We start from the raw sequence: 14,185 nt of genomic DNA on the forward strand, positions 1-14,185 counted from the left end.
GACAAGGGACGATGTATATACAACACTGCAAATATTTTCTGGGAAGATTTCCTCCAGGCTTCCTAAATTTCTGACCTTTGCTCCTCCCTGTAAATAGCTTTTGCACATGGCTGTGCTGGCCGCAGGGACTGTATGAGACCTCTTCCAGTCAGCTGGAGTCTCAGGAGGAGCAAGGCAGGGACTGTCTTTTTGGGAGTATGTCCTGATACTGGCAGCTTTGTAAATTCATCTGAATGTTAGAGGAAGTTTTATAACAAGAGCAAAGAGGAATGTAAGACTCTTTGTTCATAAGGATGAATATCTTATAGACCATCCGTCCACTTTTTGCTTTTCTTCTTGCATGCTCCCTCTGATATTCTTTGCCACGGAATACCGTAAGCCTCACAGTCCTGGCCTGTAAGTCCTGTGGATGTAAAATACAGTAAATGGCAATGACACCATGCTCTGGATACTTGAAGAGTTCTGGTTTCCCATAGCAACATGCAAAGTCTACTGCTGGAGAGTCATTTGGGCCAGAACATATCTCTGCATTGTTTTATCATGTAAGAAAAGAGAGCACCAGAGGAAGTGCTTTGTGAGTTATCTGAAATATGACATCCAGGGTCATCATGTTCCCCTATGCATGCCATTTTCTTTTTTTTAACCTGATAATTTATTCCAAAATCATTTTGTGACCTTGGAGAATATTCTAGGATTTCTGATTTCCAGTAATCCAACCAGAGCACTAACATGCATGGCATGTTTCACACAGGGGAATTCCAGACTCTAATAATTGAGTCATGCTTTATTTGACTAAACCTTTCAAATTGATTGTCTTTGCTTAAATCTCCTTAATGACCCTTGCAAAAGAGAGCATGTTCAAAGGTCATTTGCTAATGAAAAAGGGACACACTTATTCAACAAAAGATTTAACATAAAGAGAGCAGAGGAGAAACTGACATATCTGAGTTAGCTAAGGTTAATAAAGCTAATTCAGTTAACAAGCCGGGATACTAACTGACTGAAGAACTACACAAACTGTCATGATATTAACTAATTCTTCAGCTCCAACTCTAGCCTCATGGTAGTTCCAGAAGGATCAATTATCATCTCTTTATTGCAAATAATGTTAAATAATCCATCCACATCAACCCTAGTTCCTCAACTATAACCAAGGAAGGCTTGGGGAGAAGGGCAGTGGCTGGCATTGCTCAGCTCTCCTGGTTTCCCATTCCCTGTTTACTAATTTCTTCCTACCAGATAGGAAAATGGGGGTGCCAGTGGAAGTGATATTTGATGCACAGTTCAGAGAGGCAGCTGTGTCCCACATAATGCTACCTGTTCAGTATGCAGAATCCATGATTTCTTTCTTTGTGGAAGGAAATTAAATGTTTACTTTCAGAACTTCTCAAAATCAAGTTGAACTCAGATATCTAAAATTGAATTTGAATAATGTTTATCTCTTCTTTGCAAGTATGCAGGATATGTTTTCATCATATTCATGTTAAGTGTTCCTTTCCAGATCTGGGTGTAAGGGAAGGACAAACTATCTTAAGTTATTTCAGTTTTACATCTTCATAGGCATGATGGAATATTTTAACTGGATATTTGCATACGAATAGATGTGCTGCAAAAAATCTGCATTTTTTTTTAAATGAATTAGATACCTATTATTTCCCTTAAAAAGGCATTTCCATGGTATATACTCATTTGTACTCTCTCAAGCCCATTATACTTAAAGGTAGATGAGAAAAAGTGGCTTCAGGAAAGGCTTCTTTTACCCAATCTTGTAGCTTACACATTCTGGTGCTTCTAATCAACAGCTTTCTATTTCAGGCAAGTAGCTAAGAAAAGTTTAGCTGTTCTAGGCATGGGTCTGCACCTCCATGGGGTAACTTCTAGAGATTAACTGATTTTAAAAGACCAAAAATTGCTAAGGTAGAGAAATGTGCATCTGCAGTTGCCAGCTGTGACTGGCGTAAGGAAATGAGCTGCCACTTACTCAGATGTGTATGTCTCCTGCCAACAGGATTAACACATTTTGTGTGTGTCTTTATTTCTTTTCTATTTATTAAACTGATGAATGGAAAGACATTGGACCGCTGAACATCCGTAATCCCCATGAGCAGGCTTACTTTAGGTGTCGGGAACTTGTATTAAGTTGTGCTTGGTTGTAAGCACAGGAGAGATTATCTTTCATGCTGACAGCTCAAACACTGAAATCCATGGTGTCCTTTGGCAATGCTCCTAAACAATCAGTTCTGTCAAATCAATTGCAACAGTATAGCAAAGGATCCACTATGTCAGAGATCCATACTGGTGGCTCGACCCTCAAGAACTACATGTATTTCATTCTTTATACTGGCTCAGTCCTAGACTTTTTTTAAGAAAAAAAGAAAATTCACTGAGTTTTGTACAGAATTTGGTTGTCTCATCTCCTTAGGGTGGACGTGCTTGGCGTAATACGGTAGTGTACATTGACTTGACTGCTACTTTCTGAATACAAATAAAATCGATATCTTCAGGTTCATTTCTTTCAGTCTTCGCACTGTCCTCTTTTATTCCTCTCATCTCAAAAGCATTAAATGGAATTGGACATAGAACATCCAAAGGGTGCTTCAATAGGGGCACCTTTTAGATCTTTCTTTCCAGGCATGGATGTGAGTGAAAAAAAAAAAAGTAAGTTATTCTAGGAAGGTGGGTTATGATAGATTTTGCACTATTTTTATGCAACTGTGCTATAAATCTTATCCCAAAATGTTACTTTTGTATCAGTTCATTTGTATAAATGCATATCTGTACTTATCACTTTGTGAGTTACTGACTGTTGCAGAATGGCCTGTGAAAATCTAATCTCATTTTTAAAATAGTTTAATTAGAATCTGTTTAATTAGAGTGTTTTGGTAAATGATGCTATTTAAGCACCTCTCTTCAGAAAAGACTGTGGCAATTTACTGTTAGTGTCATTAGTGCAGTGAGTACCCCAGAGCATAAAAACATATGTGCCTTTGGTGATCCTACATTTGGAACAGTTTTCAGTTACATTAGTTCACAGATCTCAGACATACTGTCACAGACCCATTACTTAAACCACCACTGTATTATTTCAGAATGATTTTTCTCCCCGTGATGAGCCTTCTGATGTTGGCAATCAACAGAGGATCATTTTTTAACAATGTTTGAAGTGGCCTTAAGAGTGTCATTAAGGCCATTCTACCAACCCAATGCTGGAAGGAAGCCTTTAATGACAGGGAGCCCTCAACTTGTGTGAGTGCCCTAATGGCATATGTGTCAAATTACTTTCAAGCTCCAGGGTTAAACAGAAGCATTGTCCCAGACAGGCTAACATTCATGCCATTAAATATCAGTCTCCATTTGTAAGAAATATCACAATAAACAGAATTCACGGTTAAGTGTATTTTAACTGTTCAGAGCATAACTGGTTATGTTGTATATCAGTGAGAATCACTCTTGAGCAGTCATTCTCCTTATTCCAGAAAAAAACGCTTTTTTTCATATAGTAGCAGTGAATGTTCAAGTAGTGAATATTGATCCGATAGTTCATTTCCACATGTTGATTTTGTCATGATCAATGTAGTCACTTTGTTGGAGTTTCTTTGTGTGGTGTCTCCAGATACATTCATCAAAGCATTTGGTCTACTGGAATGAAGAGATTCCGTGTTTCATTTCCTCTGAAGAGGTTGGATCACCGCAGGAGCAGTGGAAGCTGAGCTGCAGCCCAGTTTCATGCATCTCAACTGTTCCTAAATAAATGCTTTTTTATTACTTTTATCAGGGCCAGCCAGGACTCCTTGGATCACAGGGATTCCCTGGACCACCGGGATTGATGGGGATCCCAGGACTGCAAGGTCCTAAAGGTCACAAAGGTGAAAGAGGACATCCAGGAATAAGTGGACCCAAAGGAGAAACGGTAACTTTTGAATATCAGATGTTTTAGCTAATGAGCTACTGGAAGGAACATGGTTCTAATTGTGCTGTTTTACTCTAGGGGCAAAGAGGAGTCACTGGTTTCCCAGGGGCAGATGGCGTTCCTGTAAGTAGCCGGTTACTTCCTGTGTAGGAAACCACCAACTGCAATATGGCTGACTGCATTAATGCCATTGTACTTTAATGTGTCTGGTCTGAATTCTGTATCAGCCACGTACACACTGCTAAGCTAAGGGCATTTGCTGAAGTAAGTGGAAATGCAGATGGTCAGCAACAGGATAAAATCTGTGCTCCTGCTCATTCCCTCTGATAACCAAGGTCCGGTTTGCTTTGTCTTATGGAGAAATCCCCTTGTTAAAGAAAGGACAAAAAAGGAAGGAAATTCCCTGTGTCCCTAGAGGTTACCCAGAAAAGTATGTTCTTTTATAGGAACAACGTGTGAGATAAGTACTTTGCATCTCTTAGGCTTGTGAGCGAAGGACACCCCTGAGTTGTGCCTTAATTATTTCAGAGCTGTAAAGCATGTAGAAAAACCAATAATTGTAACTATTGTTATGCAGCATACATGAGATGGTCTTAAAAAAACTGTTTAGTACCTAACTTTGAACCAATTGTCCAGGTCCGTGAATCTGAAACATTCAAAGAGGAAAACCGGGTAAAGTTCACAGAACAGTATTTTCCCAGCTTACACTTCTTTACATCTTGTGTCATAAAATAACAAAGAAATCTGAGTCATTGGAATCCCTGGACAGAGTTCCCAGGCTTGGGTTTCCTTTGTAGTGCTCCCTGACACCAGGGCCTTGCTCTGCAACCCACACATCCACATCCACTCGGCTTTCACCCTTTTTTGTTTCCTGAAAAACTCTGTATTGAGTTTCAGCGCTTTCTCCTCTCTCCTCTCTCTCCTTATCACTCTTAAAAGAAAATCAGAAGACCCTCTTTCCCATTCCTGTACACACTTCTGTAGCCTATAATTTCATTTACATCACCACATTGTACTGAGTTGTTTTTATATCACCCTCCTGAAAAGCTCTGTGTTACTATGTCTGAACAACTTCCGCTACCTGAGAAAGTTTTCTGCCTTAGTCCTGCTTTCACAACCTCTTCAATTGTATTGTTGGGAGTAAATACCTTCAGATATTATTTGAACCTGCACACTCTGCCCTCAAGCCCCTTGTCCTTCCTATTTGGTTATGGTCACCAACCATTTTTCCTAGGCCAAGACATAACACTGACCATCAGAAGGCAGATAGGAACCTATATGAACTGTAACAGCAGAGTACTAGGGTATGGGGCTAGAGACCAAGGGAAGATGGTGAGAAGCCCAAGTCTGTTCTTTAGTGAGGAATGCAGAATACAGAAGCAAAGATAAAACCTGCTCTAGGCAGCGAAGAAGAAATAAATATATTCTGTTTATGTTAGTTTCTGTTTTTCCTGACTGAACCCCCTGGAAGAAAGCTGATCAAGGGCAGATTTGCTTCTCATCAATCCCAATGCAATTAGTAACTGCAACTAAGATGAACATCAGTACTGCAGTGGAAACCCGTTATAAGGCAGGATTAACTTTTCCCTGCTTTCCTGTATCTCAGAGGTTCAATGTGGATCTTCTGCAGTGCCCTCAGCACCCTTGGTTTGAGTCTCTCCCATCTCTGTACTTACAGCTTCATCATGGCACTCAACCAAGCTCCAAAGGCATCACTGATTTTTTTCCTAGCTTGGAAGCAATTCAAAGCCAGTAATGAACCTTTCTTCCCACTCCTCCAGTGTGAAGCACTGAAATTCTGAACAAATCCATTTCTTGGTGACTCCCTGCACAGCAGTTTCATCTGGCTTAGTTCTCTGCTTAACAGAGACTGTATTGAACATAGCTTTCTTACCCTTTCTGAAAGGTCCTTCACTACTCATGCTGTCTGGGGCATATGGTTCAAGCTGCAGCTATATTAAAAAAAGGCACTGTCTGTTTCTTTCTTTGAAAATCATAGTTTCCCATGGATCCAAGCCTTGGGCTTAATGTGAGAATGTCTAAATACTGTGTGACTACAGGAAAAGGAAAACTAGAAACAGATGGATAGATAAACACTTTTTTTTTTCCTCAACAGGGTCATCCAGGGCAGCCGGGATCAAGGGGGAAGCCAGGTCATGATGGCTGTAATGGGACAGTAGGTGACCCAGGTGACCCAGGAACACCAGGACACTCTGGTTTCCCTGGTACCATTGTAAGTAGCTGACAGCAAATAAATATCTGAAGCGAAGATCATTACTGAAATGAATTTCGTACAAGTATGTGTTGGAAACAAATGGAACAGGAGATCCCTTTTGGCCCAGCAGAGCATCAAGCATCCTTGTGGACCTACCATAGACATGCCCCATAATATTTAGGGCTGACGGGTCTGCTCAGAGTTATACTTGTCACATAAGTCCTACAGGGAGATTACTTCAGGAAAATCTGTACGCTTCCCTATGAAAGTAACTTTTTTTCTCCCCTACTTCATACCCAATATACTGGCTTTCTGTGGAGCAGTAGGTAGGATCGTGCTAAGGTGAGCACTGGAGCTCCTGTATTTACTAGCCCATATGTCAGTGCTGATGAGCTGCTGCTCTAGATGTGATGTGATCCTATAATATCACTGTAACAGGGAGTTCTTCCCCATGTATCTTAAATCCATTTTCTTATAGACCATGAAGGTTCCTACTTATTTATAAATTACAATTTTCCAGAGTTAAACATAGTCTCTACCTTTAAACAGTAACACATATGTACTCATGAAAAGCCTTACAAATATTTTTTATTACTCTTAACTGATGATTTGTTCACAGACAATATGAGATTTTACCCTCTTTTTGCTCACAACCAGGGAGTTCAAGGACCAAAGGGCCAGAAGGGGGAGCCCTATGTGCTACCGCCAGATATCGCCAGCCGACATCGGGTATGTGTGCAGTCCCTGTGAACTGATGAATTATCAGTGCATGCAAGTTTTTAAAAACAGGTGGAGAGTGAGTTTTCCTCACATTCTGGATGCAGTGTTCCCAGAGACCCACTTAGGTTTCGTGTAGGTTCTTCCTGGTAGCTTCTGCTCTCTGATTTCAGCAAAGCCTATCTGATATTCATGGGAGTAACGTCCATACACTTGCAAGGACATCTAGTCTTTCTGGATGGACTGTGAATACAGTTGGGCAAACACAAAGACCTGTCAATTTAAAAATGTTTTAAGATTGTTCTTTTAAATACAAGTTCAAGTGTTGTGATTCAGGTATTATCTTCTTCATTCAATGGCTACCTCTATATCATTTGTGACAAAGTCATTCTTGTGTCCAAGTTTTGTCCAATAAATGATTCTATTTTAACACCCTTTTGTTATAACTTCCATGAAGGAGTCTGGTTGACTTGTGATCAAACATGCCTCCATGTGTTATTTAGTTACACTAAAAACTCCAACTATTCTTATGGATGCTTTTACATTATCTAATCCATAAAACTCTTTTTTTTATTGTTTCTTTTCTCATATGTATAGTTTTCTATAATTTGAAAATATCTGATAGTAATAAGTGCTTACATTTACTGTTAGAGTAAAAATCGTGACAGATTTATTACAAAACCTACACCTGAACTGTTCTGTGCACTTAATAGATCTGCTAAGTTCATTTGTACATATGTTGTGCCAGTGATGAGTGCCAAAATATATCTATCTGTTGACATGCTTGTAGCAGCCTATGTTTTTTCTAATGGAATCTTTTATTTTCAGAAACATCTTAGGTTCTGATACTTGATAGCGCTTGCAGAACTGCTCAAGTATTTTGCAGTCAATGATAGAAACTTGCACCTGTATCATTTCATAAAGGAAATGGTTCCACAGATTATTCCATTAACTAAGCTCAAGTTAACTAGATATATGAAAAAGTTAAGATGCTATTCAAAATGATTGAAATTGTCTGGGCTGAAGACTGCATTATTTATGGACGTTGGAAAGTCTTTGCAGTAGAACATTTTTGGATCCAATTTCCAAAAACATTTCAACATGTACTGCAGTCAAAATATGTGGTCACTGAAAACAGTATGTTCTAAGTGCTTTTCAGTGACTCAGAAGAGAATCAAAATGATTTGGTAATTCCCATGCAACTCATGAAAAATGAGCTTGTGCATTTCAGCTAAGGTTGTATGTCTGATTATGCTACTGGTTAGGTCTTTCAGAATGAACTGAACATAGTCCATTGTCCATCTTAGCCTTACAGCTAAGTTCCCTCACTTCCCTAGTCAATTTGGTACTCTCAAAATATATTGTATGCAACTGTATTATATGTAGGAAGTGTAAAATCAATCTACAATAAAACACATTAAATTATATCAAAATATTCATTGAATGTGCCTGTGTTTAAGGATTTGTATAGATTATATGTTATGATTATTTAAAATATCTTTTCAAATGAGAAAATTTAATGAGAAAATATTTCATTTTGTATATCTTGCTTACTGCATTTTTTACTTCTTTGCTTTCTTTAGGGGGAGCCTGGGGATCCAGGATTCATTGGTTTTCCGGTAAGTAGTATTGTAGCAAATTGCAATAAATTGTCAGTAGTAGCTGTCATCAGAACAGCATTAATTGGTGTTTGTGTGTTTGTTTTTCTATTTAAAGGGAGCTCCGGGTACACTGGGTATTCAAGGACCTATTGGTCCAAGAGGACTGCCAGGAAGACCTGTAAGTATGTTTAAAATACTTTCTGTAGGAAATTATCCTAATGGAAGAATCATGTCAGCAAGATTGTAAAATAGCAAATGAAGTGAAAAAAAAAAGGGGGGGGGGGTTAAAAATAGCATGTACGTGTAGTTGGATACAAAACCTTGGAAAAAGCACTGAAACACTGATTCTACGATGATGAGTATTGCACAAAGAAGTGTACAATACTAAATTTGTAATCTAAGATGCTAATGGTAGTTCAGCAGCCTTTGCTCACCGATGCTGTATCAAGACACCAGTCTAGTGTGTTGTGTCTATTTTAAGTACGAACATAAAACATTAACAAGTCAGGATCCAAAAGCATACATTCTTATTGCTTGAATTAAAAATGGAATTTAATTATGTCTTAACTGGAAGATGTTGTTAGGAGAGATTGTTGTATGGCTTAGAAGGGTATTTTTCAGAGCAGTAATACAGTTCATGTAGTGATGTTAGTACATTAAGTGCTAAGGAATACACTGCCTTCCAAACACAGATTTTTATTTCCAGCACAGAGTAACTGAGCTACTGCATGCATTGATTACCAAGCAACAAGTAACTTTGTCCCCTCTGTTGTGTTTCTCTAGGGACCACCAGGGCCCCCAGGACCACAAGGACCACAAGTAAGTCTTTGTTTCTAAGTCATTCCTGTTGATTTTGTGTCACTAAGGTTTATCCAAGACTCACTTGAAGGCAGTAAAATAAAGAACTACTGGCCACTCCAAAGGCTGCGGAGCACAAGACTTTTTGTGTTGGTGGAATACCACAAGAAGTTAATCTTATGCTGGATCAGCTGCCCTGAAACAATTAAACCGGTTCTGAAGCCAGATTTTATTTGCTACTGTAGTCACAGTAGCTTCCCACGAGTAGAGAAACCTGGCCATTTGTACAATATTCAACTATATCTCAGCCAAAAAAAAAAACAAACATTTGAGTTACTTTTTCCTGACTCACCTATATATTTTTATTTAACATCTACCAAAAAACTTGCAAAAGAAGTGTTTGATCTTTACTCAGTGAATGAATCAAAGTCTGTTAACACTGCTACCATGAGATTTCAATTAAAGTCATCTTTCTAAATGTTTAGGTCTATGAAAATACTTTTCAGTTCTCTAGAATTCCTGTAAGTTAAAGCTTGACTATTTCTTGCTTACATTTCTTTGGTGGCATCTGACACTGAAAAGCCCTTTCAGAATGTTTAAATTTAAACTTTACATTAGAAAACAGAGCTGTACTTTTTGTAACCCTTGACCTATTGTTTCTGCAGGGCAACAGAGGTCTTGGCTTCTATGGAGAAAAAGGTGAACAGGTAAATGGAAACTAATGAATTAGTATCACTACGGAAGGACTGGTTGATATTGGTTGCTATTTATTAAGGAATCTATTTTGAATACTCTGTTAATTTGTGATTTTATTACATAACTTTAGTAGAAAAGCAAACAAGTATAGCTTTGAAATTAACAGTAATCTGCATAACAAATGTCATAGCTGAACTACCTTCTGCATGTCCTGGCCTAACTGTGCCCTATTTATACCAAGACAAGACAGAGGTAACATTTCTGAAATGTATGGAGCCAGACTTCCTTGTATAAAACAATAACCTTGTATAAAACAATAACACTTATTCTGGAAACATACACGGCAAGAGCACATATCTCTTTATGTTTGTTTATCCCAGCACAAATAAATTTGTTTCTTGCCATCAATTTACTTAGAGATTTAGAACTTTATTCCTAGCAGAGTAATATCTGTATCACTCTTTATCCATTCATCTTCCATTCCACTCATCACCCTGTGCAGATCAACAACTTGACAGAGTACTGTAACTGTTAGTAGATGTACCTTTATGTTTTTCCTGCAGGGCTCCCCAGGTCCTCCAGGTCCACCTGGTCTTCCCACAAGAGAACTGATTGGTGTCCCCACTGACAAACACAAAGTAAGTACAGAATACTTTGCCAAAATGCAAGAAGAATTGAGAGCCCAGCACTATCAAAACTAAAATATCATAGAAATGTGCTTTTACATACAGTGCTTAGAAGACATGATTAGTACTTCAAGACAAAATTGCTGCTTTCCTATAGCTTTAATCCTAAAGTATTTATTGCAGCTATGGTGGCTATTCAGAAAGCACTTCTCACAAACAATGACTAGAGATGCCTTAGCAAACATGTTCTTTCCATTTAAATAAACCCTAGTATGCAACTGCTGGCAATCACTGACATCTGGTTCTACAAGCAGAAATACCAGCTGAGAAATTGTTTAGTATCTAATTCTCTGTAATGATGAATGAAATTATCATGCTGTAAGAAACATATCCTTAGGGAAGCAACCTCAGCTGTTGTGTATGTTTATGTAAGGTGTCTCTGAGATGTAGATGCCCATATATCTACAGTTAAGGCTTGTCCATACAAGAAATCCTCTATGGAAAGATACAGCTTATTTTCATCTGGAATTTCTGCTGGAAACAGAAATTCCATGCTCTACATAAACATTTTCTGTGTTGAACACCAGTCTAGACCAGTAAGTAGTCCTTAGTCCCGAATTTGAAGCTATAAAGTTCACATGGCTCATTGTATTTCTGCAGACAGATAAATAAACTGGTATGATACTTACAGATCTAAAAATGTCTTTGATGCCAATCTGGAGTTTGCTTGACTGAGGAGAGGTCTGCATATGAGCTACTTCTCTGGACGGCCTTTATAGTCAATGGAGAGATAGATACAGTGAGTTGATTTTAGGTTGTGATTTATCTTGTCCTAGAGGAATTGCTACATCTAATCAGATAATTCACAGATAAGCAGTAAGTAAATCCGAGATAAGGTGCACGCCTCACACAGGCATCTTACTAACAGGTCTGGAAATATCCAAAGGTATGTTCAAATTCCTAGAGACATTTTCAGAAATATTATCAAATTTTAGATAAAACAGACCTTCCATATGACAAATATACCAATAGAGAGCACAAGGGTGGTGGTTTTTCTCTTGATGAACATTTTTCACTTTGTATTTAAATTAAAAAAAAAAAAAAAAAAGTTATTAAAAGCTATTTTAGAAGTTATTAAAATGTGAATGCCTAAAATATCTGAACACTTTTCTTCATTTCCAGGGTGAAAGAGGAGAGCCTGGGCAAAAAGGGGAAGCTGGATTTCCAGTAAGTAAAGTGGAGAACACCAAAATCAAAAAACAAATCAGAAGTAACATTAATGCAGTCTTCACTGACACAATGGAATACAATCATGGAGCAACATTACTGGGAGTGCTAGTTCTGCTGCTTCAGAAAACCTAAACAATATGATGTCTAAGAATTCCACAACACAATCCATCATTCTTTTACTGGCTAACCAAAGTAAGATTTTCCCTCACCCATTTTTTTATTTTAGCTTTAACTATCTATACATCTCTCCACTACTGCTGGCCTTCTACATTTAAAAACTGTTAAATTCCAGTAAGTAATAATGTATGGAAATTTTGTCAGAATCCTCTCCAACACATGCAGACTTTTGGCCTCATAGGTCTGCTGACTGAAAGTAATCCCTTGTGTTGCTGTATCATTTAGAGCCGTCAACCAAGCTTGACTGAATGTGGTTTAGTTAATTCACACGCAATCTCTATTCTGTCTAAATAGCTTTGTTATTGAGCGGTTCCTTTTGACTTCCCAGAGTGGTTTAAAATACAGCCTTCACCAATTAGGGATGCCTCAGTGGGCATTTTGCAGACCTTTATTTTCTTAGATGGTCTAGTCAACTTCCCAGTGAGGTTATGAGAGAAGGCTGCAGTCTGAATCCTGAATCCTGCTGCAGTTCCTATTCAGTTCTTCTGCTCTTGGAATTTTGCCATGACTCTATTAAGAAAACTGCTGATTTCGGTCATGATGTAACAGAGTGGGTTGTTTCTCCCTTTTTTTCTGATAGTACCATGTTTATGTTTGCCAAAAAGCTCTCTCGAGTTATAGTTAGGGCATAAGCTGGACTGCGTACTTTTGGTCATATAGCTGAACAATTGAATTGGCTTATGTTTAAAGTCACAGCTGCAAAAGAAATACAGAAGGAGATGATAAGAAGGAAAACCTGTCCACTCCCTAATGTCCTGGTCATGTTATTGTAATGAAGAAAGCACATTAGTCTACTCTAAGGATGTTAGTTCTCTTACATGCAGACATAATAAAATCATACATGTGTTAAGATGTTACTTTCTTCTGTTTAGCTTCCATGAAGTGTTTTTTTGTTTTATTTTGGGGTTTTTTTTTGCACATCATGTAGAAATATATTGAACCAACTGTAATATTTCCTAGGGTGTGCTTCTCTTTGCTCCTGAAAAAGGTGAAGAAGGGGTAATGGGCTTCCCAGGACAAAGGGTGAGTTGCTCATTGAAGGTAAAATTCATGCTGCTGAATATACAAGTCCAAGCTGAGACTTTGTCTTTTGGTGCAAAACACAGAGAAATAAGCCACAGAAATGAGAGCAGTTCTGCCCATGTCTTCCAAGTCGTGGCCATCTTTGAATTCCCTGATATGAGAAGGGAAAAATGAAATTTTCAAATGGTAACAGGAGAAGGGCCCCACGTGACTCATCACCCTCCATCCTCAATGGGAAGCATCCCGCATCATTCACCCAAAGTTATGCTTATCTACCACTTCTCCTCCTCTGGTCTGCAACATGGACTTCATTTCACTGTTTCCACCTCAACCCTCTTTAGTCTGTGGTTAACAAACTCAAGTATGACTCCACTGTTACCTGTAATATGTATGAATGCTTTCTGGGGGCATTGTTTCTAAAATGCTTAAACATTTTTTGAACATATCAGGCACTTTTAAAAGCTTAACATCTTCATGGTCTATTTACAATCGATTGATTAAGAAGAAGATAAAAATTAAATACCAGATTAGATTTCAGATCTTTTCTGTTTGTGTCATACATTAGCTATATCGAAAAAGCTCCTGAATTCTGAGTGTAAGTTTTACAGCGTCAAAATAATTGTCACATTTATTTTACCTAAGAAATTGAGAATTTGTTATTATGTCATTTCTTGTTTTACTAACTTTAATGTGCTTTCATAGGGACTGCCTGGTAATGATGGTTTTCCAGGACTCAGTGGAGAAAGAGTAAGTATTTCGTACAACTGTTGTTTCCAACACACGTGTAGGCAATCTGTCTGAAAAGAAGACTGCAGAGGACTAATTCTGCATGCAATTACACCAACTGTAGCAAGCATCATCTGGATTGAAATATCATTGTAATTTTGGGTCAGTTCATTTCCTCATGAGTGTGAAAAAAAACAGTTCTCCAATTAAAGTCTGGTTTACCATTTCAACATGACCATGTTTTAAAAACATCATGAGCTGTCATTTTCATTGTTCCCATTATTACTGCCATGATTTCTGTAATTTTCTTCCCACGTGCAGAAAGTTCTTATGTTGAAAAGCTTTCTGCAAACATGGTTAAGATCTGGTTAAGTGTCTGTGCTGTATTTTGGATATCAAGTAAGAAAAAAAAAAAAAAAGAAAGAAAGAAAGAAAAAGAAAAATAAGAAGGAAAGTGGTAAATACA

The 14,185-nt window shown here is 38.0% G+C and overlaps 1 protein-coding gene across 3 annotated transcripts in view; it reads left to right on the top strand.

Moving 5' to 3' along the window:
- COL4A2 (collagen type IV alpha 2 chain) overlaps window positions 1–14,185 on the top strand; it is a 127,864-nt gene that overhangs the window by 81,135 nt on the left and 32,544 nt on the right. For all 3 annotated transcript variants that reach the window (XM_015851419.1, XM_015851420.1, XM_015851421.1), the window contains exons 5-16: window positions 3,776–3,910; window positions 3,989–4,033; window positions 6,027–6,143; window positions 6,783–6,854; window positions 8,426–8,461; window positions 8,559–8,621; window positions 9,227–9,262; window positions 9,907–9,948; window positions 10,501–10,575; window positions 11,746–11,790; window positions 12,931–12,993; window positions 13,696–13,740. In XM_015851419.1, the coding sequence (XP_015706905.1) occupies window positions 3,776–3,910; window positions 3,989–4,033; window positions 6,027–6,143; window positions 6,783–6,854; window positions 8,426–8,461; window positions 8,559–8,621; window positions 9,227–9,262; window positions 9,907–9,948; window positions 10,501–10,575; window positions 11,746–11,790; window positions 12,931–12,993; window positions 13,696–13,740 (774 nt within the window). The remainder of the gene's footprint in view (window positions 1–3,775; window positions 3,911–3,988; window positions 4,034–6,026; window positions 6,144–6,782; window positions 6,855–8,425; window positions 8,462–8,558; window positions 8,622–9,226; window positions 9,263–9,906; window positions 9,949–10,500; window positions 10,576–11,745; window positions 11,791–12,930; window positions 12,994–13,695; window positions 13,741–14,185) is intronic.

The sequence above is a fragment of the Coturnix japonica genome, chromosome 1 (assembly GCF_001577835.2).
Source record: "Coturnix japonica isolate 7356 chromosome 1, Coturnix japonica 2.1, whole genome shotgun sequence".
Classification (NCBI taxonomy): domain Eukaryota; kingdom Metazoa; phylum Chordata; class Aves; order Galliformes; family Phasianidae; genus Coturnix; species Coturnix japonica.